Source organism: Cornus florida, unplaced genomic scaffold (assembly GCF_030987335.1).
Source record: "Cornus florida cultivar Cherokee Brave unplaced genomic scaffold, ASM3098733v1 CherokeeBrave_3.0.0_Hap2_Chr04, whole genome shotgun sequence".
Taxonomy (NCBI): Eukaryota; Viridiplantae; Streptophyta; class Magnoliopsida; order Cornales; family Cornaceae; genus Cornus; species Cornus florida.
In genome coordinates, this window is record NW_026775574.1 from 105,534,660 (window position 1) to 105,560,493 (window position 25,834).

At 36.3% G+C, this 25,834-nt stretch overlaps 3 protein-coding genes and 1 pseudogene across 8 annotated transcripts; all 4 read left to right on the forward strand.

Annotated features, from left to right (window-relative positions):
* Positions 1-4,386: 4,386 nt before the first annotated feature.
* On the forward strand, positions 4,387-7,695 carry LOC132304503 (small ribosomal subunit protein uS17-like). Its single transcript, XM_059802217.1, has 6 exons — positions 4,387-4,493; positions 4,570-4,610; positions 4,804-4,904; positions 6,955-7,099; positions 7,177-7,266; positions 7,353-7,695. The coding sequence occupies exons 1-6, from the start codon at positions 4,482-4,484 to the stop codon at positions 7,444-7,446; spliced, it is 483 nt and encodes a 160-aa protein (XP_059658200.1). The 5' UTR covers positions 4,387-4,481; the 3' UTR covers positions 7,447-7,695.
* Positions 7,696-8,932: 1,237 nt separating this feature from the next.
* LOC132304502 (flotillin-like protein 4) lies at positions 8,933-11,665 on the forward strand. The gene is made up of 2 exons (XM_059802216.1): positions 8,933-10,407; positions 10,974-11,665. The coding sequence occupies exons 1-2, from the start codon at positions 9,481-9,483 to the stop codon at positions 11,484-11,486; spliced, it is 1,440 nt and encodes a 479-aa protein (XP_059658199.1). The 5' UTR covers positions 8,933-9,480; the 3' UTR covers positions 11,487-11,665.
* Positions 11,666-12,601: 936 nt separating this feature from the next.
* On the forward strand, positions 12,602-16,081 carry LOC132305513 (putative pentatricopeptide repeat-containing protein At3g11460, mitochondrial; annotated as a pseudogene).
* Positions 16,082-16,944: 863 nt separating this feature from the next.
* On the forward strand, positions 16,945-25,099 carry LOC132304504 (disease resistance protein RPV1-like). Of its 6 annotated transcripts, none has more exons than XM_059802220.1 (5): positions 16,945-17,213; positions 17,986-18,439; positions 20,196-20,626; positions 22,241-22,522; positions 23,067-25,099. In XM_059802220.1, the coding sequence occupies exons 2-5, from the start codon at positions 18,436-18,438 to the stop codon at positions 23,844-23,846; spliced, it is 1,497 nt and encodes a 498-aa protein (XP_059658203.1). In that variant the 5' UTR covers positions 16,945-17,213; positions 17,986-18,435; the 3' UTR covers positions 23,847-25,099. The 6 variants fall into 6 exon arrangements, 5 of the variants coding, with proteins under 5 accessions (XP_059658203.1, XP_059658204.1, XP_059658205.1 ...); XM_059802221.1 differs by having other exon boundaries at positions 18,070-18,439; XM_059802222.1 differs by having other exon boundaries at positions 18,076-18,439.
* The last annotated feature ends 735 nt before the right edge of the window (positions 25,100-25,834 follow it).

Here is a 25,834-nt window from a genome sequence, read left to right on the forward strand (position 1 = left end):
ACGATAAGGTACTTTATGTTTATCCACTTGTTTGAACTCTCACTTGCATTGCTATTGTGGAAATAAACTGCATCGGGATTATCATAATAAATTCTCAATACTCTTATGAGAGAATCTACAACTTTAATGTCGTTCATTGAAATGGGGTTTATTTGCCCCAAAATGGATCTACATATAGAGCTTAGAGGGAGAAAAAAAAGGGCGAGAGAGAAAGAGAGGGGGAGAAGATCCAATGCGATGTCCAAAAAATTGAAAAAGTCAGCAGCTAATGAAGGAGTCCGAGCTCGGACGAAAAGTTATAAAACAGAACCATAAAATTCAAATAAAGGAGTCAGGGCCCAAGCGAAAATTTATAAAACATAACCATAAATAGTAGAACCATGGTGTGTGGTTTCTATTTTTGAAATCACACACCATCCACCATTGTAAATTTTAAGTTGGACCCATATTTAACCATTTTATACCTTAAAAAGATTGTGTTTTATATGATACCATTTTAACAACCGAATATTTCCAAAAAAGAAATAAAATTTTGTAACCCTAAGACATGTGTTGTAACCTAATAGCATGCTACGTACTCCGCCTAGTAGAGGAATTGACTAATTTCTGTTTGGAATCTACTTCTGTTTCGTGTTTTTTGCTTTTGTCAGCGAAACAAAAGTTCAAACATGCACACATGTAAAGACAGTAAAACATTCATTAAAAACTCAGAGCATCAAGAACAGAACCTAGCTTTATTTATACCATTAATATAGGATAGAAAACACGATTGAGATGAGGGTTGGCTCCATTTTATGACTAATACTATCTCTAGCACCTTGCTTTCATGTATTTTACTTGGATTATTGTTTGAAAACATGTATTTAACTTGTTACAAGTTTTTTTGAAAGCCCTAATTCTTCGTATATGACTTGGCACAATTAAATGCAAATGATTTAGTCTATTTACTCCCACCTTGTTTTCATGTATTTGACTTGCTACAAAAAAAAATTTGATAGCCCTAATTCTTCTTATTTAACTTGCCACAATTATATGCAAATTATTTTGCTAACTTTGTGTCAACTTCTTGTAATGACCATCTTTTGCTTGTGTTTTTTTTATGAGTAAAAAAACACAGGGCACATGGTGTTAGGCACCATTGTAACTAAAAAGCCATTATACATGAGAAATGCATTACTTGGCAACCGATATGTTATTGGCAATTATGCTGGTAGAAATTATTGTGGCTAACACCACACTAAAAAATTGCTCTTTTATTTATTTTCCTTCAGCTTTATTTGTCCAAGCAAACAGGCCCTTTTTAGTGCATGAGTGGTTGATAATCCATAACATATCTTTATAGTGACTAATTTTTATGTACTTATTTCTATCTATCACAGTCATACATCACCAACTTGAACGGAATAGATTTTAAACAAAATTTAGTCCCGATCAGACTAGCATGATGGTTAAATTCACATACCAGATTGGGTGGAATCGACGTGGTCAGGAAAAAGAAGTTGAGGAATTTTGTATCCTTATGAAAATCGAGAAGAGGGTATTCAATTTTTGGGTTTATAACAATAAAAAGAAATATAGTGGTACGTACACAACACCATATTTTCTTTGTTAGATCTGATCTACATAAAACGTAAACCGATATTCTTATTGACTGACAGAGTCACCACACCTCAAGAACAATCCTCTATGAAAGCGAATCCACACTAAATTGAATTTGGATCATAGAGTAATAATACTGAAATTTGCGAAAAAAATTGGATGAAAGATAGTAGGGAAGGAGGGAGAACTTGCTGAATTTTGCAATGATGTGGAACTTGATAAGAGTGTCGTTAGGAGATGGATATATAACCATAAAAGGATCCACTGTCCACAGAAGATGATTTTCTTCCATAAACCAAATGTTGTTGGGGAAAAAGGTTGTAGAAACTTATATTTATAAAAAAAAATGATGAGGAACTTTATGTTTTTCTACTTGTTTGAACTCTCACTTGCATTGCTATTATGGAAACAAACTGCATCGAGATTATCACAATAAATTCTCAATAGTCTTGTGAGAGAATCCACAAATTTAATGTCGTTCACTGAAATGAGGTCTATTTGCCCTAAAAATGGGTTTACACATAGAGGTTAGAGAGAGAGAAAAAAAAAGGGGGCGAGAGAGAAAAAGATAGGGAGAAGATCCAGTGCAATGACCAAAAAAATAGAAAAAGTCGGCAACCAATAGACCAAACACCTCTTCATCGATGACATTGTAACCTCTTTAGACGTACCCAATTGTTTCAAACAGTTATTCACCTTCGACAACACTCTCAGTTATGCTGGCCACTATAAGTTATTGACCGTCGTCCAGGTCATTGAGCTTGGCGACGGCGTGTTTATCGGTTATCCCATCAACCATGCCTTTGTTGACGGTAGTTCCTTCTGGAATTTCTTTAATACCTTCACGGAGGTCACCAAAGGCGCCAAAAAGATCTCCAAGTCGCTGGAATTTTCCCAGGACACTGTTTTTAATTCTCTGGAGGGTGGACCTATTGTGACATTTTACAGCAACATTCTCTGGCTGGTGCTCCATGTAATGCTATTGACAGCGGCTGCGACCATTGTTTTGTGGTTAGCGGAGGAGGCACACATGGCTGATGCAAGTACAGAATGCTTAAAAACGTTGGCGTTTTAAGGAATTATCCAATGGGGTTTCAAGCATTAAAACGTCGGTGTTTTTGAGAATTGTCCTTTAAAGTAATTTCAATTTTGTGTCATTTATTATTATTATTATTGAATAAAGAATAGAGGGGGGTATTTTCATATTTTTATCTACCCCTTTGACAAAAAGCCCTCATTTGCCCCAATTTTTGAAATGCACCAAGATCACCCAATTAGAAATCTGCTCTGATCATTTTATAGCTCTCACCGAGCTCTACAACTTTGCCTTCAATGGCAAAGCTCGAATCCAACTAGAAAGAGATGAAATATTGGCTTAAAACTAGGGGTTTTAGAGAAAGAGAAGTTTTGTAGATAGAGAAAATGAAGCTGCGGTTTGTGGAGGAAAAAGAATCCAAAAATCAGCCAAAATGTGGTTATTATAATGACCTTATGTCCTTGTGGGGTCCACTTGTTTCAAAATATCTCCTTTTTGCCTCATTATACACATATATACACTAACACATTACAATGATGTAATCAAAACACTCAACCAAATACATATGCTCCAAATAAATATATATGCAATGGACCGGAAAAATGCTCCCGAGCACGAAAAATCTGAGTGCGGGTCCCACCTGGGACCTCCAGGCCCAAAAATCTGAAAAATGCTGAAATGGCCAACAATGCATTTCTAAGAGTTCTAAACTCGAAGAAATACCCCAAACAACTCTAAGAACTCACACGGCACACCCTACGGTGTTCAACACGCAAAACGAGGCAATAGATAAAAAAAATCAAAAAATACCCGAGAAAATGAAAAATTGCGAAACGTCATATAACACTTCCGATTTTCACACCCAGACAATGTGGGATTGTGCACCTGTAACTCACACAATGGTGTAGCCTGCCAATACGTCGCACTCGCCCACACATATCTGCCCACAAGGTCGCCACAAACACCCCCTCATTGGCCATATTTCTGACTAGGTTTTGCTTTGATACCATTTGTAATGACCTACTCCACTACATGGTATGCTATTGTCTGCTTTCAGCCTAAGCTCACATGGTTTTGCTCTTGGGTTTTACCCTAAAAGTCCTCATACCAATTGGAGTAACACATCTACATATATAGTGCTTCCCCTTTTCACACCCAAACGATGGGGGATTGTGCACTTGTAGCTCGCATAATATGGTAGTCTACTAGTGCTTCACACCCGCCCACAAGATCGCCACAGCTTTTTGTACAAAAAGACAATTATACACTCAAACTTAAAACATTTTTGTCAATCTAATTTATTTAGTTTGGAGTATAACTGTCTTTTTGAATAACAAGTATTAAATAGAAGTGTTTTCATAACAATTTGAAAGATGTTTTTATCATATGAAGTTTAAAAAAAAAAAACTGTCCATATGAATGTTGATCATCTTTGACCTTAAGTGAAACTGATGGTAGTAATAAATATAAATTATTACTATTATTTCTTTTCAATTCCTTTCTTTCCTCTCGTTACTAATATTATCATTTCCATTATCTTCTTTTCTCTTCTTTATATCCAAATGAAGCCTAATTGAAACAAAATTCAAAGTTTTGAATTTAATGGAACAAAAATCCAAAAGTATGAGTTTTTGGTATTAATGAAAATTAATTGGACTAATTTGTCTTTTAAACAGACCGTAGGAGAAAACTACACTAATGTTTAGGGCATTTTAGTCATTGTGATGTTCAGGGTTCAGTATATAAACTATTATAGGTTTACTGCTCGTACTCTCTGCTGAATTTAGGGTTTCTGCCGAGCCTCCTTCGCATCCTCCTCTTCTTCTACTATCCGGAGCCCTCAATCATGGCCGAACAAGTAAGATTTGCCGCCTCCTTCCTCTCTTTCGTCCTTATTTTACGGTTTCAATCTTATTGATGTATCGATTTTGCAGACAGAGAAGGCGTTCTTGAAGCAGCCAAAGGTGTTCCTTTGGTAAGATCTACACAATTTATTTTGTTTGTATATATATATAGAGAGAGAGAATTTATTTTGTTTGTATATATATAGAGAGAGAGAGAGAGTGGAGGGGGGAGAGAGAAGTGTCTGTGGTTTATGAGCTCTGCGTGCATTGTTGGGGTTTATTGTTTGCTTTGTACTTGAATCTTCGATTAACAAACTGTTGCAGCTCGAAGAAATCTGGGAAGGGGAAGAGACCCGGAAAGGGAGGGAATCGATTCTGGAAGAGCGTCGGACTAGGGTTCAAGACTCCCAGAGACGCCATTGAAGGTTTAATTTACTGATATACTTGCAAAATGCTTATATGTAATTGAATTTGTTCGAATGTTTTTCTAGTAAATTATGATTTTATCAAATGGGTCCATGTTATCATATTTATTTGGCCGTTACTTTGAATTATATTCAGTTGCGTTATATTGCTTGTTTGGTTCGTTTTATGGCTTCAAGTATATCAATGTATGTAAGAGTTGTCCAGTGGTAATTCAATTTTTTTATTTTTACATGTTTATGGACTCTTTTTTGTCTGATGAAACTTGAAAGTAATCGTTATATTGTTTGTTACAAATTTGCAACAGAGAAAATAGGAAATGATTTTTATATTAGAGTTTATATTGTTTATATAGCCACTTATTGCCTGCTTAGTGTTGCTTTAGTTACAGAAAAAAAAAAAAAAAAAAAAAAAAAAAAAAAGAAAAAGAAAAAAAGAAAGGAAAAAGATGCAGAGATAAAAAATGCTGTTTGTTGACACAAAATCCAACATACTTTCATGTTGGTTTCTTTCCTTTTGTTTGGAAATAATATTTAGTAAAGAAATTTTAGCAATAATCTGAGTAATTTATGCTCAGCCGAGAATAAAAAATTGTGCTTTAAGTAAAGTAGGCGAATGACCTTGGTGGACATACAATAACTATTAAACAAATACCCATTTGAAAATGCATGATAGAAAAACAATTCATCTAACCATATATTTTAATAGTCATGCAACAAATTGAACCCGCCTCAAATGTTCACAAGAAGTAAGAGTGAAGTGAAGAACAAGGAAATAAATTGCTGTCTCAACCAAGGTCACCACCTAACATTCTGTGATACCATTATTGAGACACTTGTCTAAGTTTTGGCTTATTCCAAAAATCTCAATTGCACAAAAAATTTTACCTACCAAAAGTGTTTTTGGTGTCAGTAGCAATGCCAAATAGGCACTTAGTTGAGGCTAGTACTGCAATTGTTGAAAAGTTAAAACAGGATATATGAAATGTAACTTTATTTTGATTCAGAAAATAATAATGTACCAATAGCAATCCAAGACCATATGGTTGCTCAAAATAATCATTTTTGGTACTTGGATCAGTGTTACAAGAAAATAGAAAAATAGAAGTATTACGTGTAGGATTGGAGTAGGATGATCCAAATGGGGAGACATGCTAGTGGTATCTTTATCTTATGTGAGAAAAATACCAAACAAGTTGAAATGAAAATTTTATAAGGTCATTAGGTAAGCTATTTTATATGGGGCAGAGTGTTGGTGGGTGTAAAACAAGAACAACAAATTCATGTAATTGAAATAAAAATGTTGTGGTGGATGATACGAGTGAGTGGGAAGGATAGATTAACAAGTTAATGTGCGAGGAACAGATTAGGAATAGCGCCTATTAGTGACAAAATTAGATAAAATAGGTTTAGCCTTTTAGGTGATATGCACATATAGAATGTAGACCCGTTGATGCACCTGTAAGAAAGGGAAGATTAGTTTGCATAGAAAATAAGAGACAACGAGGCCGACCAAAACTAACATGGAATGAAATAATAAAAAATGACTTCAAAAAAATTGAAGTATTAGAGGGGAGGTATGGCATATAATAGAATGTAATGGAAAAATAGAATTCATATGGCGAACCCATTCTTTTGGAAAAGTGGCAAGATGATGATAACAAATAAATGTATCTTTTGAACTGTTTTCTGTTTCATAATTCTCTGAAAACAGAAACTGAACCAAACAAGCCTTAATTTGTGTTCTTTTATTTATTTTGGCTGACAACAAACAACCAAAAGGAGAATATATGAATTCTGGGAGGTGCTTTACTGATACAATTGTAGTTCTCTTGTTACGTTGCTAGTTGTATCTTGATATAGCTTGCATCATTCGAAACTTGGTACGGGTGCTCTATGAATTCGAACAAGGACATATTATCTTCAAATATAAGAATTAGGAGGTAGTGGCTAAACTTCTATTTGTGTATAAATCAGATCTGCCAGTTAACCTTGTAAAAAGTGGTTCGTGTTCTGGATTAAGATTAATTTATGCCATTCTTGCCATTTCCAGGGACATACATTGATAAGAAGTGCCCATTCACTGGCAATGTTTCTATCAGAGGTCGTATACTTGCTGGTACTTGCCATAGTGCCAAGATGATGAGAACAATCATTGTTCGGCGCAACTACCTTCATTTTGTTAAGAAATATCAAAGGCAAGAAATAATCACTTTCATTAATGGTGGCTGTACTCTTTTCAGATGAAGTCTTAATTTCTTTTATTATTTTTTAGGTATGAGAAGAGGCATTCCAACATTCCAGCTCACATATCTCCATGTTTCCGTGTGAAAGAGGGAGATCATGTTACTATTGGCCAGTGCAGGTTAGACCCAAAGTTCCAATGATCCTTTGTAATTGTTTTGTAAAGGTACTGGCGTTTTTTAAGTATAACTGTGCTTCACTTTACAGACCATTGTCGAAGACTGTGAGGTTTAATGTGTTGAAAGTGATTCCGGCTGGATCTTCTGGTGGTGGTGGAAAGAAGGCCTTTACAGCAATATAAGTTAGTATCTCAACCATCTGATAGTTGCATTTGGGAGACAATTGCACCAGATTGGCTATTGTGGTGGATGGAGCTTCTTGCCATTTTGATTTGCTATTGGAGGTTTAAGTTTGTGTACGTGACCAATATGTTATTTCCATGAGTTATTTGAATTTCCAATTTTAATGAGTAATTTAGTTTCAGTAAGAGCTGGTGTGAACTTGTTTTTAGACGGGTTATTTATTGGAATGTTACTTCTTTTTCTATGAATATCGTACTTTTTATAGTAACTATCTTCATATCATGTGGCTAGAACGATCATTCTTTTTCTCCATAGTTTGTATAATTTGATCAACATGTGACAGTGAATGATATATTTCCATGTTAATGGGAAATGAAACCATGAGTGATTGTGGGATGAACTTATAGGCAGAAAAGAGCAAAACATAATTTTTGCCCGATGCTGCCCTTTACTAAATGGTAAGGAATCGTAATCGGGGACTTTTGAGGACATACTAGTCAAAAGGATTCTGTTTTTTTATTTTTTGTATTTTTTTTTGGAGTTGGGTGATAATATAAATGCTTGTTACATTTACTATACTACCTTTTCCTTAACATCAGCTTGGAGATGGTTAAGGACCTCAGACGGAAGCAAAAGTAGCATTTAGTTCAAAATTTCGTTCTTTAAATTTCATGTTGCTAAGTTTTCTGTTCTTTTTTATACCTTTCATAGAGCAAATAACATCATATCTATCAGCATATGATCTATGGGTCATCAGTAAATACTGATCCTTGTGTTGTTCCGAACAGAGTTAGGACTGCAGTTCAGTTCTAGCCTCCAAGGAAAAGCCTTGTGAAAGGAATAATTTTTATGCTTATGTGAATGCTGGGTGACAAATGGAGAAATCTTAAGGAAAAAGTGGATAACAATAATTTTTAAGCCCACTGAAAGTGTCTATATATAAATACACTTTCCTTTGTGAAAGCTAGCCTCTTTTAATCTTGGATTATTTATTTCCAACAATTTGGTACTCACTCGTTTCTCATTACAATTGTGGTCTGAGTTACGCCTGCATGTGTGCATCGAGAGGCCCTTGATAGCTAATTACTGTACAATAGCTTCACAACCGGCAAGAATAACTCAAAATTTTCATTTGAGTCATGCACCCCACTACTACCCCACACCCATCTCTCACGGGAGCAATTGTAACCATCATTCCACACACTCCTCTCTCACAGTCGGGTGTGGTGATGGATGATCGCGGTCCATTAACGCGTTTTATGGCCCGTCCGTTGGTTATACCATAAATCAAAAGTAAACTTACAATCGGGTGTGGTGATGGATGATCGTGGTCCATTAACGCGTTTTATGGCCCGTCCGTTGGTTATACCATAAATCAAATGTAAACTTTCAAAGAAGACGACTTCAAAAACAGCAAGTCAAGAGCTATAATACAAAAGACATTTCTTTGGCTTGTTAGACGAACAACTCAACAACGCAATCAATATGCAACTACTTGGGTTTCTATTCTAACCAGGTTCATTTTTGTCAATGCTATGATTATAATACTTTGCTTAAATGATTGATTTTTTCAAAGTGTACATTAATTTCCAAGAATTTATAAAATTGTTATTTTGAAAATTTCAAATTGCCGGTAACCGCTATGACATGGTCTAAATCATGCCAGACTTGCAATTACAGTGACATTACCAGTGCTTGCACTTGCTTCTTTGAATATATTCCTTTCCATGTACCCGCATGAAATTTCCTCACAATAGCAGAGAAAAGAAGCTCCATCGTAAAATCCACCCTAATTTTATTCATAATATTCCATTCAAACAGCAAGCTCGATCATGTTTATATTATTCAACTTCATCTCTCCTATCCAGCTATATGCTCTCCACTATATATATTCTCCCTAAAACCTGTTCACAATATCACATTATATTCTCCTTTGTGCGTCTATATCTTGTCCACTAAATACATTTCACACATTACACACACACACACAGTTCATAGTTTTCATTCCATCTGTCTCTCCGGTACTGTCAACCATGTATAGAGTTGCAAATGCTTCAGAATACCTGGTGATTACCGGGATTGGCATCTCCGACATCAAAATTGCAAAGAAGGCATGGGTTCTTCCCGGCCAATCCTGCACGCTCTTCGACGTCTCACCTGTCAATTACACCTTCGAAGTCCAAGCCATGAGTGCCGAGAAGCTCCCTTTCGTCCTTCCAGCCGTGTTCACCATTGGCCCTCGTCTTGATGACGACGACAGCCTCCTGAGATACGCCAAGCTCATTTCACCCCATGACAAGCTCTCCAACCATGTTAAGGACCTTGTGCAAGGTATCATTGAAGGCGAAACTCGTGTCCTAGCAGCTTCAATGACCATGGAGGAGATTTTCAAAGGAACTAAAGATTTCAAGCAAGAGGTTTTCGAGAAAGTACAGCTTGAACTTAATCAGTTCGGGCTTTTGATATATAATGCGAATGTTAAACAGCTTGTTGATGTGCCAGGGCACGAGTACTTTTCGTACTTGGGTCAAAAAACTCAGATGGAAGCTGCAAACCAGGCGAGAATTGACGTATCGGAGGCAAAGATGAAGGGAGAGATTGGTTCAAAGCTTCGAGAGGGACAAACGCTTCAAAATGCAGCAAAGATTGATGCGGAGACGAAGATTATATCCACACAAAGGCAAGGAGAGGGGAAGAAGGCCGAGATAACTGTCAAGACTGAGGTGAAGGTTTTTGAGAATCAAAGAGAGGCAGAGGTGGCAGAGGCAAATGCAGATTTGGCGAAGAAGAAGGCGGGTTGGGCTAAGGAGGCCCAAGTGGCTGAGGTGGAGGCTACGAAAGCCGTGGCTATCCGAGAGGCGGAGTTGCAGAGGGAGGTTGAGAGGATGAATGCACTGACTCGGACAGAGAAACTTAAGGCTGAGTTTTTGAGTAAAGCCAGTGTTGAGTATGACACCAAGGTACGTAATCCTATTTCTCTCTCTTTTAAGAGGGAAAAAAAGGGATACTATATATATATATATATATTTTGATGATGGTGGTATTAGCCTTCTAGAGCATTCTATAATTCATCACCGGATACATGCAGTATCTCCATCCCACATGTATCAGGCAATTATTGAGAAAATTCCCTGGAAGGGCCCCAAAGGGATTCAAACTCCCGACCTCCATATTAGCTAGTTTCAACTGACTGCATTTCTTTACTAATTTATACATATAGGTTTCACAACCTTATAATAATAAATAATGATTTGGAGTCCGAAAGTTGGACAAGTCTTATTGATTTATATATGTAAGTGAAGAGTCACGTCATTATGATGTCATTAATATCCATTATGACATGATGACATCAGCCCTTACTCACATAAATCGACTCGGCTGTTGAACTATAATAATAAGCTACTAGCCTAGAGATATCCTTGTGTAAACAAAATCTCAGCAACTTCTTAAAAACAAGTTTTTAGGAAATTAGCAAAATGAATCAACTCAAAATGCTTTATCTCTAACCATTTCCATCAAAACAAAGGTACAAGAGGCAAACTGGGAGCTCTACAAGAAACAGAAAGCTGCAGAAGCAATACTATACGAGAAGGAGAAAGAAGCTGAGGCACAAAAGGCAATAGCCGAGGCGTCTTTTTATGCTCGTCAACAAGTTGCAGATGGAGAGTTATATGCCAAGAAGAAAGAGGCCGAAGGACTCATAGCACTTGGACAAGCCCAAGGAATTTCTTTACAAACCCTTCTCGGCTCACTGGGGGGAAACTACACTGCGCTAAGAGATTACATGATGATTAACAGCGGCATGTTTCAAGAGATAGCAAAGATTAATGCTGAGGCTGTGCATGGACTCCAACCGAAAATTAGTATTTGGACCAACGGAAGTAATGGGGAGACAGCAGATGCAACTAATAATGCTATGAAGGAGGTTGCCGGTGTTTATAGAATGTTGCCGCCATTGTTTAAGACGGTCCATGAGCAAACCGGAATGCTGCCACCAGCATGGATGGGCAGCTTAACTGAGGACTCTAGCAACTCTTAATATTTGATAAATTATGTGAAACATGGACATGTTTGTGTATCGATCGACCTGTGTGATTGTTGCAATTATTTATTTGTGTGTTTGTTTTGTTTTTTTGTTTTGACATGTCCAAATGCGCCTTTATTTGTTATGGAGAAAATTGGTATATAATAAATTTGAAATCATGCATTTCATTAGTATTGAACATGAGTTTTGGTTCTGTTTTTAATTTTTAATTCTGTATGAAAAAAATATATGATACTAGATCCAGCAAAACCTGTTTTTGAAGTGATGCATAAATCTTTTTCCAAAGTTAGTGGAAGTAAATATGTCTTGTCCACTCTTGTCTCGTCTTTATTTATTCTCTTGATTTTTACTCAATAATGCATCCCCACCATAGAACATTATTCTCCTAGATTTGTTTCCTAAAATGATTTATTCTAAAAGTTCAAGTTGCATTATTCTGGTGCTTATCTTGCAGTCTTTCTCGAGTCTCAAACCATTAAATTCGACTGAAAATCGTCATACCTCATTAGCGAAGTTATTGATTTTTTCAAGTTAAATTAAACTAATCGAAATTATCTAAAATAAACTGAGTAAACTCGTGGTTAACGATTCAAATAAACTTTGATATATGTTCTACATGACTACTTTCAATCTTTGGTAACCTCTCCACTTTATATCTCTTCTTTGAATTTTCAATATTTTCTTTGAATTTTCAATCTTATCATCAACCCACTTGAATAATACTATTTATTTGTATTTTCAAAACAGTTTTGACTTTTTTTAGGAATATTTATTTTATAATATCGTTATTATCTGTTTAGGAGCGAATCGGGTTTGAGTGAGCTTCAACCTGCAATTTTCATCTGTTTATGTGGGAAAAAAATGTATTAGTATTAAATTTTCATTTTTTAAGTCACTGTGAAAAGAGATTCCTTTCTTCTGCTTTTCAAAGGCAATATATATATATATATACAGTTTTCCTATATAATATTGATGCGTCCAATTCACGCTAGAATACTCTGTCCGTAGAGTGGTTAAAAAACTTGAACACAATCTGTATGCTCCATTTCATTATATCCGTACAAATAACAATAACTACCACTCCCTCCCTTTCAACTCTCTTCTAAACTCATGTAATACTCACCGATGGGTTTCCAACTAACCTCTTTTCATCAACAAAACTCAACATCTTAGCATGTCGTCTATGCTCCACCATGGACTATGCCCGTAAACTGTTTGACGTAATGCTCCACAGAGATGTCTTCCTTTGGAACACCTTAATTCGTGGTTATGCAGATTTGGGTCCTTGCCAAGAAGCCATAATTCTTTACAGAAACATGCATCACACGGGGCTCTTACCCGATAACTATACTTTCCCTTTTGTCGTTCGGTCTTGTGCAGTGCTCTGGCTTTACGAGCAGGGAAGGAAGTGCATTGTAATATAATTAAGAATGGGCTCGATTTGGATGTGTTTGTACAGGCTTCTTTGGTTTCAATGTACGCGCAGAGTGGGGAGACACTGAATTCGGAACTAATCTTCAGTGAAATGGTTGTGAGGAACATAGTTTCTTGGACTGCAATGATTGCTGGGTATGTGCAAAGTGGATTTTTCGATAAAGGGTTGGGTGTTTTCCGAGAGATGGTGGCTTCAGGGACTCAACCGAATGCAGTTACGCTTGTAAGAATTCTTCCTGCTTGCTCAGGTTTGGAGTCTCTCAACGTAGGAAAGTCGATTCATGGTTATGGGGTTAAATTATGAGTGGATTCGGATATTTCGTTGGTTAATTCTTCGATTGCCTTATATGGTAAGAGTGGGAAAGTTGATATAGCGAGATCTTTGTTTGATCAAATGCTGGTCTGGAACCTGGTTTCATGGAATGCGATGATTGCCACTTATGAACAAAATAATATTGGTGGAACTGCAATTAAACTCTTCTGTAGGATGCAAAATGAAAAGGTGGAATTTGATTATATCACAATGGTAGTGTTATATCTGCTTGTGCTAGTTTAGGAGCACTCAACACTGGAAAATGAAAATGGGTACATAAGCTTGTAAGAGGCAAAGGTTTTGAAGCCAATGTTTCAATCACAAATGCACTAATTGATATGTATGCAAAGTGTGGAAACATAGACTTGGCCATGGATGTTTTCGATAGGTTTCCTCGTAGAAGCATTGTGTCCTGGACTTCAATTATAGGGGCTTGTGCCTCTCATGGGCATGGAAAGGATGCTCTGAAGCTTTTTCTCAGAGATGAAAGAAGAAGGAATTAGACCAAATAGCTTCACCTTCACTGCTGTTTTGACAGCTTGTAGGCATTCTCTGGTCTCATAGAAGAAGGAAGGAAACATTTTGAGAGCATGACAAAAGACTACTTGTGCCTGGTGTAGAGCACTGTGCTTGTATGGTTGATCTTCTTGGTCGAGCTGGGCGATTGGTGGAAGGTTATTCGTTTATTGAGAATAAGCCAATTGAGCCAGACTTTGGTGTTTGGGGAGCTTTGCTTGGTGCTTGCAGAATTCACGGTAATGTCGAGCTGGCTGAGCTTGTGGCTGAGCGATTGTACCAGTTAGACCCTCATAATGTCACATTCTATGTCCTTATGACAAATATATATGCTGAAGCTGGTGGGTGGGAAGATGTAGCAAGAGTGAAAATGCCGATGGACGAAAGAGAGTTGAAAAAGATCCCTGGCCATAGTTTGGTTGAGGTAAATCGAAGGTTTCATACGTTTCTGTCAGGTTCAAGATCCCGCCATTCTTGAGTTACTCATCCAACCGAATCATATTCATCTCCAGTGTCATGACTCCAAATCATGCAAGGGAGAAAAGTAGGATGCAATTCAAAAAAGGCACTTTTCCAGTTAATTATCTTGGGTTGCCTATGGTGGACAGGAAGTTGAAGAGTGCACTTATAGATAAGATTACTTCAAAGCTTATGCTTGGAATGCTTTCAATATTTCGTTGGTTGACAGGGTTGAGCTTATTAAATCTGTTATTTCTTCATATTACTACTATTGGGCTGCTGTGTTCAAAATTCCAGCTTCAGTTAAGGTGGTGGTTGAAAGAAAGGTTAGGAATTTCATTTGGGGAGGTGCTGCTGATAACAATTCTCTTCATATGTTTTTTTTTTAGTTGGTACTCACACACACCCGCCTCCACCGAGACTCGAACCCTTGACCTTCCTTTAGGAAGTAAGAGCCTGTTACCGTTAGGCCACTGGCTTATTGATAATTCTCTTCATATGTTAAAACCGGGAGAAAATAACTTTACCAAAATCTGAAGGTGGGTTTGGCATCAGAACTTTGCAAAGTATTGATCTTGCCTCTAAATGTGTACTTGCTTGGAATTTTATTCAATCTAAGGAGGAGCGTTGGATATCGTGGTTCAGAGATAAATACTTAAAAGGTTTCTTCCTTCTGGACATGTATTCAGAGGCCTGCAGACTCCATGATCTGGAAAAGCATTCTTTTAGTGAGAGATTTAACGCTGGATAATTACAGTTTGAGATGAGAAATGGTAGATCATTCCGCTTGTTTTTTGACCCTTGGTTCAGAGGTAAGTCTCTGATTCAAATTTCAACTGTATGGTTCGAGAACTCTTGACTCTTGAGTATTCATGATTTTGACGGGAACAGTCAGTTGATGTCTTATAGCATGGTAATAAATGGAACTGTCCAAATTTCTGGCCTGTTGCTATTGCTGATTTTTTTAGAAGTTGTAATAACACAGGAAATAAGGATTGTATTAAGTGGATTCCTGGTTCTTTCAGCTTCAAATGTGCTTGGAATGTGTGTAGAAATAGCAGGGAAAGGGTCCCTTGGAGCCATTTGGTTTGGTGTTGCTGCAGACCTTTTGTCTCTTGTACTACAGTCCTTCTAATGCAGGATGCTTTTGACTACAGCTGTGAACTTGCAAAAACGAGGTATTTGTATTGTTTCAAAATGCCATAACTGTTTTGGAGATGATGATTCAGTCTCCCATCTTTTTTGGAGTTGCCCATTCGCTCAGTCAGTATGGGCTTGGTTCGCTTCAGTTTTTCATTTCCAAGGTCTTCTTCAGATGAACTCTTATCAACAAGTTGTTGGTTTTTGAATTACTCCTCTACTAGGTTGAGGAGGAAATTGGTGAGGGCTTTTTTTTGTTACTGCAGTATGGAGCATTTGGTGTGAAAGAAACAGGAGGATGCATGAGGATACTACAAGGACTGCTGATGATATTGTGAGGTTTTTGGTTCAAAATTTTTGAATCTTAAGCTTGGGGCCCGTTTGGCATGCACTTTGTTTTGCTGTTTTGTTTTTGGCTAAAATGGAAACAATGTTTTTGCTGTAGGAGTATTTTGGAAAAAAAAATCGGAAGCATGTTTGGGAACAATATTTTGATGTAGAAATGTTGGAAACAGAAACATGCAAAATATGATTCTGAGCCATAAACAATTGTCAAAATAAGAAAAAACAACTTTTTGATATTTTGGTTTTAGGCCACTGTTCACGAAGTATTTTAGCACTGTGTAAAATAAAACAAGGCCGCACCAAACATGTTTTTGTTGCCAAAATCGACACTGTAACAGTCCAAAAACAAAAACAGCATAAACAAAACGCATGTCAAAAGGAGCTTCAGTATTTCCACTATTTGTTAGCATAGTGGGCTTTTGCTTTTGCTTTTGCTTTTGCTTTGAGGTTTACCTCAGTTTTATTTGTTATCATTGTAAATTTTTATGAATAAATAACCACATTCATAGAAGTTGTATAGATTAATTAATAATTTGGTATGATTGGGGCATGTATATATATTTTTGTATTTATTGTTTGATTGAGTATTATAAATTATTAGAAATAATTTATATAATTTTGATAAATAGGTCATTAAACAAGTTAACATGTGTAATTCGTTTAATAAACAGGTTGTATTAATATTGAGGATAACTGATACAGTTATTAAACATATATTCGTTGACTAGTTTAATAGAATACACTTAATAACTACAAATGAGCCAAGCTTATGACAAGTAGTTTGGGCTCAGATTGTTAAGGTGGACGACTACAAATGAGCCGAGTTTCTGGCAAATAGCCTAGGCTCAAATTATTAAGGGCAACGACTATAAATGAGCCAAGCTACAAGTTTTATTAAGGGCTCGGCTTGTTCGTTTGTTAAATAAATTAACCAATTTCAAACACAATTTATAAATTTGTTTATTTGTTTTTATTTATTTATTTATTTATTTTTTGAAAGGTTTATATGATTGTTTATTAAAAAAAGAGTTGAGCTTAATTTGGGCTTGTGAAAAATGTATACTTTGTTTTATCATTTATTTTAAGTCCATGTGATGTTAAACTAGTCCACATAAAAAAGCCCAGTTAGCTCTTTAGAGACCATTAATCCAGCCCATTCACCATTAGAATCGGCAAAGCCCATTACAATTCCCAAGTATTTTCGAGCCCATCTGGCAGCTTCCTTTACCATTGAGAGAACTCTAGCCGCGACAGAAGCAGCATTTGCTACCCAGCGAGGCAGTGAAGGAATGCTTGTACCGGACGTTCATCCACCGGCGACCAGAGCAAGACCATACACAACACAATCATACTCTCTCCCATTTGACGACCATACTCTCTTCCATCTTTTATCTGATATTATGTTCTCTCACCTGATATTAAAGGTTGAAAGTTCTTTTCAATTTCTGACAGAAATTAAAGAGATATGGTGTAGATCGGAAATTATCGGTGGTGATTCTTCCATAATCGGTCAGGTATGTAAGTGTATATATATATATAAATTGATGTATATTGGTGTATACATTTTCAGTGGTGATTTCTTCCATAATCGGTCAGGTATGTGAGTGTGTGTGTGGATATATTATATATAGATTGATTGATGATTAATGTATATTGAAAATTTGGAATATGTAATCGAGCCGAGCTCGATCTGGCCCAAGCTAGGCTCGATCGAGTACTGAGCCGAGCTCGGACACCATGTAGACTTGCTTAATCCTTTAGTTCAGATGCGTATATACTTCAACTTGGGTATTGGTATTATATGGATGAGTTCAAGGCTAGTTCATTACTATTTCCATGACTATTTTGTAGTATTGATTTGACATATCCGTTGAAAATACTATGTGATTGCTTGTTTTATTTATACATCTTTTGTAGGAATTTCTGGGGAACTATGGAATTCCTTGCCTAATAAAGTAAAGGGTGAAGTGCAATAAATCTATTCAGATTGATTTTTCCGGTGAAACATGTATCTATAATTTTAAAATAATAATATTACCCCTATTAAAACTTTAGTATTAAATTAATTAAACCCCAATTTGTCAACCCTAACTCCGACTGGCTTTCATCCCTACCAAATTGCATCTCTCTGATCTCATTCTTTGCAACCCTGTCAACAATCACAGACCTGACTTTTGCAAACCCCCTCAACTGAGAGAGAGATCTGAGCATCTCATTTTGCTTTTGAAATGAATTCTGATTCAAGTGCAAGCACTGATTTCAACTCTTCATCCACATCTCTTTCAGGAAGTGAATACGAAGTGTTTTTGAGTTTCAGAGGTCCAGATACTCGCTACACCTTCACTGATTTTCTGTACACTTATCTTGAAGATGCAGGAGTTCGCACCTTTCAAGACGATAATGAGATTCGCAAAGGTAAGGAGATTGGCCCTGAGGTCCTCAAGGCGATCACTCAATCAAAGATTTCAATCCCAATCTTCTCCAAAAATTACGCTTCCAGTTAAAGGTGCCTTCGCGAGCTCGCCCAAATGGTGGAGTGCATGAGAACTACAGGTCAACGGATTCTACCCATATTCTATGATGTTGAACCTTCCGAGGTTCGCAATCAATCTGGGAGTTACATGGAGGCCTTCTGTGAGAACGAGAGCTGTTTTGATGAAACTATTGTTAAAGATTGGAGGGAGGCATTGAGAGAGGTTGGAGCACTCAAGGGTTGGGAAGTCAAGAAAGAAACTAATGGGTATGTGTGTTAATTCATTTATGTTAGTTTTTTATTTTTTATTTTTTTTCCCCTGACAAAGGATAATGAAGCTATATATAATTAAGAAATTGGTGCATCATGGCAATCACATCTCTAATCCATATGGACACTGAAGAGAAACTCTAAACCATTACACAACACACACTTGATGCACCCAAATAACTCTAAAGTCACCCCGCCTAAGTAGCGCGTCCACATCTTGAAGAATCACATCCACACTACTATGCAATCCTTTCCTATGAGCAAGAACCTGTGCAGCAGTGACGATATCAACTAACTGCTTATTTTATAGTGTACACAGTAAAAATAGAAAGAAATGACTTCGAGAAATCAAAACAACACCAAGAAGCTTTAGGCAATGGGTGGGATTAAAATTACAAATCATAAAAGGAGGGGAACAAAAATATAATAAGATTTTTAAAATCATTGGATTGGTGCGTCAACTAGTCCCTGAAATCAGGAGCGGAGCCAGAAATTTTGTTTTTGGGGGAGGCCAAACTGAAACTATGTAATTAAAATTTTAAAAAATTAGGAATCGATTGTAATATAATTTTTTATATAATATTAGTCTTAGGATATATATATGAAAAAATATATAATTCAAAATATGTGAAAAATGAAACTCAAATAAATGGAGATGAAAATTCAATATGATTAAGAAAACAGTAGGTTACATACATATACAAAGAGAAGTGGTAAACAAAAATATAGTTAAAAATTAATTTTCTTTTAACAAATGTTTAATATATATATGTGTGTATATTTTTAAAAAATTGAGTACTTTGATTCTACTTTGAGAAAGATATATCATTTTTAGATTAATTAAAAAAAATGTACCACTTTAACTAAAAAAAATCTCTTAAGCTTTAATAAACACGATTATTATGAACAAAATAGAGAACTACTTTTATAGCTTATACACAGAATAGTTATAAATTTGTTTTTCGGTAACTAAGATAGTTATCAATCAATGATAATAAATGGAAATCATCATTTTTCCCCTCCTTGTAACTCCGATTTCTTTTTTCTAGGCACTGATTTTTTTGTCCTGCTTTTCATCTGACGTCAATTGGGTATCAAGGGAAACTAATAAAGATGGTTGTTCAAACAGTGTTGCTAGAGTTAAAGAAGAATTGCATGGTATTAACTGACAACTTGGTTGGAATCAGTGAGCATATAAATGAAATGATGAGATTATTAAAGGTTGGTTCTAATGATACACGAATTGTTGGTATCTATGGCATGGGAGGTATTGGCAAGACAACTATTGCCAAGTGCATCTACAAAAAGCTCGTCTGCTGCTTTGAATGTTGTAGCTTCCTTGAAAATATTCAAAAAGCGACGCCACACAAAGGACTTGTTAGTTTGCAAAAACGACTCGCTCATGGTACTCTTAAATCATGCCCTGACATTATTGATGTCAATAGCGGAATTGACATTATTAAACAACGATTTCTCAACAAGAAAGTTCTCATTGTTCTTGACGATTTGAATGAAAAGTCTCAATTTGATTATCTTGTGAGAAATTGTGAATTTTATGGTCGAGGAAGTAGGATCATAGTTACAACTAGAGATAAACACTGTTTAAATGTTATTCAAGTGGATGCAACATATGAACCCCCATTTATGAATTCTGTTCAGTCACTTCAACTTTTCAGCATGCATGCCTTTAGAAAGAAGTTTCCTCCAAAAGACTTTGATGACATCTCTAAAAAGGTTGCATCCTTTGCTGCAGGGCTTCCTCTAACTCTTGAGGTTATAGGTTCTTTTTTGTCCGACAAGACGAAAGTGGTATGGGAATATACATTGAAGAAGTTGAAGAAACTACCAGCAAATAAAGTTCAAGAAAGGTTGAAAATAAGTTATGATAAATTAAACTATGAGCAAAAACAGATATTTCTCGATATTGCATGTCATTTTATAGGGATGGACAAAACAGGTGCATTTTATATGTGGGATGACTGTGGTTATTATCCAGAGGAGGGAATTATTGTTCTTTGTCTCATGTCTCTGGTCAAAATTGGAGATGATAATGTCTTAAGAATGCATGATCAACTTAGAGATCTCGGCAGGGAAATCGTTCGTGAAGAAGATCGCCAGAATCCAGGAGGGCGTAGCAGGTTGTGGGATCGCAAGGAAGCACTGGATGTACTGAAGGAATGTAGGGTAAGATATCATTGCACTAAATTTTTTCCCCTTATTTGAATAATTAATGTTTTCTTCAACCTTGATAATGTGATCTCGTAATACACATACGCACATGTGATTTTTAATCGTGGCATCCACAGGGGCGCCAAGCAAGGAACTACTTGGTTGACCAAAATGATATTTAACGGGCTTACACAGTTTTATTTATATTGAAATGTTACTTAACTCAATATAATTTGTCCTGTATGTTTCAGGAAGCTCGAAGTCAACCAAAATTAATCGTGTCAATATGTTACTACTGCTTTTACAAACTTTTAATCATACATTTGACTGGTTTGGGTGTTAGTGTTAGATAAGTCGAAGAGATGAAAACACACACACACACACACACGTGTGTGTTATTTTTAACTTAAAATTTTTATTGCGTAAAGCTAAAGTGATCTCTAAACCATCTATTATTAATTTTTTCGAAATCACTAAGAATTAAAAGTTACAAGACAGATAAATTAACTGAGTTTGTATTTGACCTAATCGCATTCGGGTCATAATTGTGTCGACCCGCGCAAATTGTCACGGTAATTAAGTGATGTGGGACAGCATTTTCGACAAGCCATTGAGCAAAACCCACTAGTGTTTTGCTTGTGGGCCATTTTGTTTTTCCACTGGAAACCTTTGTTTAGCATTTTGAATCACGTTTTTTTAGTGTTATAGGGAGGCTAATAAATATTTAGGGATTTTTGTGGGAAGTCAAACGAAGTCGAATTGTTCTGAATTTGGTATTTAGTAGTTTTTAGCAATTAGGTTTCTTATTCTATTTTTTCTAATAATTTTTAAATTTTGATGAAATTTTGAATTTTGGGCTTATTTTTAGTATTAGTCTTCTTTTCATATTAGGTTTCTTTATGTTATAAGGTTTCTACATGCTGTTAGTTTATTTCTAGTTTAGGGTTTTTTTCATTATAAATACATGTATTGGAGAGTGCACAATAACCAATTCGATTATTAATAATATATCAGCTTTCTCTGCAATTTTGTTCATTATTTAAATGTTCATAGCTTCCGCTTCATCATTAAGCGTGGTGTGTTCATGTATGACCCGCCAATATGTTTACAACCTGACGAACACGGGTCTTGTTTTGTTAGAAATGATCCTAATAGTAGTAGTATAAAATTTTAATTAAACGGGTTATGCGTTTACAACTGATTAACTCATTAACTAAACATGTCGTGTTCATGTTGGAAATGAAGTATGAAATTTTAATTAAACGGGCTATGCGTCTCGTGTCGTGTTACCCGTATATTAATCGTGTTTGTGTCAAGGTTTCTGGACACATAATAATTGTGTTACTGTTCGTTAGATCCATATAACAAAATACTCATATCTTGACAAGACATGAACACTACATGCAAACTCGAGTTGTCATTTGTCACCCCTACTAAAAATCTTCAACACTACATGCAAACTCGAGTTGTCATTTGTCACCCCTACTAAAAATCTTTCGTTTTTTTTTTTTTTTTTCCCCCGAACTAAAAAGATTCAGTTAATTTCTAATATTCATATATATATATATTGTTAAGCACTTTACAAATTAGCTGTTCAATATTTCTTATCTTTTGGTTTGTTGTTGACAGGGAACAAAAAAGGTTGAGGTCCTAAGTCTGAAATTGTTGTACAATGATATGTCTCTTACATGTAGGGAATTCAGGAAACTATTTAATCTAAGGTATCTGCAAGTAGATTCCGGAAATTTTGTTGGGGATTTTAAGCATCATTTTTCACAATTAAGATGGCTTTGTTGGAAAAAGTGCCCTCACGATTTTGAAGCAATTCATTTTCATATGAAGAATCTAGTGGTTCTTGACCTATCATATAGTTCTATCACGGAGAACTGGGAGGGTTGGAGTCAAATCGAGGTATTTGGAATACTTTCAACTTTACTATATTATTTCCCATCTTAGGCCATCTGGTATGGTATATGTTTAGCCAGCAAAGGTTGGTTTTGGTAGTGAAAGCTTGTTGTGCTGGCTAAATACCGGGCCCACAAATTTTTTTTTTTGGAAGTTAAAGCAATTACGCGCGCACCCTACCTCCACCGGGGTTCGAACCCCCAACCTCCCCTTTGGGGAGGAAGGGGTGATACCGCTGGGCCATTTGGTCCTTTGGCCCACACAAATTTTGTTAGAAGGCTGGCCACAGGTAGCAATGCTTGTGGCCAGAATTTGCGGGTCCCATCAACTTTTTTTCTTTTCCATGCATTTTTTCTCCCACTCCCTCTCTTCCTTTGGTGGGTCCCACCAATTATAAATTCATTTGTGACCAGCCCCATAATGTGCGGCTGGGCTAGCCACGTCAGCCAAATTACTGACGTACTTGCAACCTTTATGTGCATAGCCAGCCGGTGGCTGCTCTTATAGTTGTTGTAAATTGATGGTTATCAATATATTTTTCTTTTGACAGATGTCAAATAAGTTAAAAGTTCTGAATCTGACGAACTGCAATTTAAGGAGAACTCCAGACTTTTCAGCTAATGCAAGTTTAGAGATATTGATTCTTGATCACTGTGGGAAATTGGTCGAAATTGACCCATCCATTGGCAATCTGAAGAATTTGAGAGTGCTCAACATTTCGTGGTCTAAAATAAGGAATTTACCTGATGAAATTTGGATGTTAGAGAAGCTGGAAGTTATAGATGCCTCTGGTTGTTCTTGTTTGGAGGGTAACATTCCTATTGGTATAGGGAGATTTTCATCTTTGAGACACTCGAGCTTAATTCATACCAAAATTCAAAGCCTACCAACAAGCATTTGTGAGCTCTCTTGCCTCCAGACCCTTGACTTAGATTTTTGCATAAAGCTCGAAGTAGTACCAGACCTTCCCTCGAGTTTAGAAATTCTGAAAGTCAAACACTTTGGGTCTAGAAATTTGCGTGTTACCCCTAGTGTTGCAAATCTGGTTAATCTACAAGAACTGGGGTTTTCTGGTTTGAGGGGGTATGTAGAGTTATCTAGAGATATTGAGAAGTTTACCAAATTGCAGGTATTGATGTTGGATCATTCCAACATTAGGACCCTACCAAAAGGGATTGATGCCCTTTCTCGGCTCAAAATCCTCACTGTGCGTTCATGTGATGATCTTCAATGTATACTAGGGTTACCCTCAAGTCTGGTTGAATTATCTCTTGAATATTGTGTATCAATGGAAAGATTGCCGGATCTTTCAAATTTGAAAAAATTGTAGGGATTGAGGCTTCACTATTGCATTAAGCTGATGGAAATTCAAGGGCTGGGAAATCTAGAGTCGCTAGCATATTTGGGTATGGAACAGTGTGATGAAATAGCTGATCTTGATCTACTTGAAAGATCTGCATCTCTACCATTCTCGTCCTCGTACTCATCCTCGGAGATGAGTGAATACAAAAGCCTTCAAGTTAAACCATATCAGTTCAACTTAAACAAGTTAAAGAAAGTTTACATTTATGGTTGCAAGAATCTCAATAAGATCCAAGGACTAGATAGATTGGTATCAGTGGAATTTTTGGAATTGAGTAGTTGCGCATCCATAGTAGGATTACCCAATTTGTCAAACTTGAAACTGTTGAGATGCTTAGACGTTGCTTTTTGCACGAGGTTATGTGAGATTGAGGGCCTTGTGGCTTTGGAAGCCAGCTTGGAGGTACTGAATATCAGAGGGTGCACATCGCTGGAACAAGTCCCGCATCTTCCATACACAAATTCTCCAGACTCAACCTGAGATTGAGGGCCTCGAGGCTTTGGAAGCCAGTTTGGAGGAACTGGATGTCAAAGGGTGCACATCACTACTGGAACAAGTCCCCCACCTTCCAGACACAAATATTCTTCAGACTCTAAGAAAAAAGCTTTATGACAAAAAAACTCTGGTATGGATGACTATTGTTCCTTCCTTCCTTCCTTCTTTGATTACCTTCTTCCTTTATTTTTTTCTTACTTTTTAGTCACTTTCTTTCTTACTTTTCTTTTTAATTTAATATTGTCGCAGATGGGGTCAATCCATTACATGGTCGGAGGACCATTGATACCGGCTAATCATCACTTGACACCTAAACAAAAAATTGAATAAAGTTCACGAATTTTTGACACATTTGCTTAGGTGTCAACATGGCCCGGAAGCGTGTAATAATTTCTCATATATTTGAGTTGTATGTAAATGCAAAGTGATTTGTATACATGCAATGGGTTGAGTTGCGTGATATTTACATAGTGATTTGTATACAGGCAATTGGTTGAGTTGAGTGATATTTACAGTGACTTGTCTGCATGCAATTGGTTGAGTTGAGTGATGGTGTGTACTACTCTTGGTTGGTCAAGTGATTTGTATACAGGCAATTGGTTGAATGTGCTGTGTATGTACACTGGGTTTTGTAAAGTGGAGCTGTTACAAGGCCACAAGACCAACTATATACATGTGTATCATCAGAGGATATATATTAGTGAATAGAGCTTTCTTTTCTCTCACCTCATAGCTTTGCACTTTGACTCACTTTTATGTTTATAACAAAAATGATTTATTTCTATTTATTCAATTCATATTATGGTTGGAAAATTTATATCTGTTAAGGGCATTTTGATATATTTTAAACTTGTTCTGCTGTCCTAGTGAATGAGGGCATGATATTTATTTATTGTGAACTCTCTCTGTTGTGTTGTGTGCTGTGCACGTTTTCTCATATAATGAAATTCCTCCAATTAGTGGACGTAACCCTAATTCCTTGAATGAATCAAGTAAAATCTGTAATTTTTTGTGTTTAATTTATTTTCTATTAATTTTCTTTTCCATTAGATCCAGTACTTTCACACAAGTATAGGACTTGGAGTTTCATAATTTTTTTGATCTCCTCCTGGTCACATACGTATCTCTTTTATCAATGTTTAGAAAGGGATCAAATTGATTAGAAAGACGAACAAATTAAGGCACTAATGGTGTTGAGATAAAGAGAAAATGAGAAATTTTGTTTGGTGGCTCCAAATTTCTATTGATGTTTTTTTATTTTTTCGTTTTATGAAATTGAGGCATTTTGTATTTTTGGTTGATCTCAGATTCTCGGTTATTTGGATCTGTAAAGTTGTAAACCACTACTTGAAAACTGATACTCCTGAATTTTCCTCCTATATAAAATGTGGTAGTGTCATCTAAATTGCTATGTTTGATCATTCATCTAAATTGCAGAATTTTCCTAATTCTGGTAGCAG

Excerpts from the sequence above, each read along its gene's own strand:
- LOC132304503 (XM_059802217.1), top strand. Across the intron at positions 4,905-6,954 it reads TCCCAGAGACGCCATTGAAG|GGACATACATTGATAAGAAG; the intron begins GTTTAATTTACT and ends TGCCATTTCCAG. Across the intron at positions 7,100-7,176 it reads TTTGTTAAGAAATATCAAAG|GTATGAGAAGAGGCATTCCA; the intron begins GCAAGAAATAAT and ends ATTATTTTTTAG.
- LOC132304502 (XM_059802216.1), top strand. The coding sequence starts at position 9,481 with ATGTATAGAGTTGCAAATGCTTCAGAATACCTGGTGATTACCGGGATT. Across the intron at positions 10,408-10,973 it reads GTGTTGAGTATGACACCAAG|GTACAAGAGGCAAACTGGGA; the intron begins GTACGTAATCCT and ends ATCAAAACAAAG.
- LOC132304504 (XM_059802218.1), top strand. The coding sequence starts at position 19,556 with ATGGTTGTTCAAACAGTGTTGCTAGAGTTAAAGAAGAATTGCATGGTA. Across the intron at positions 20,627-22,240 it reads ATGTACTGAAGGAATGTAGG|GGAACAAAAAAGGTTGAGGT; the intron begins GTAAGATATCAT and ends TGTTGTTGACAG. Across the intron at positions 22,523-23,066 it reads AGGGTTGGAGTCAAATCGAG|ATGTCAAATAAGTTAAAAGT; the intron begins GTATTTGGAATA and ends TTCTTTTGACAG.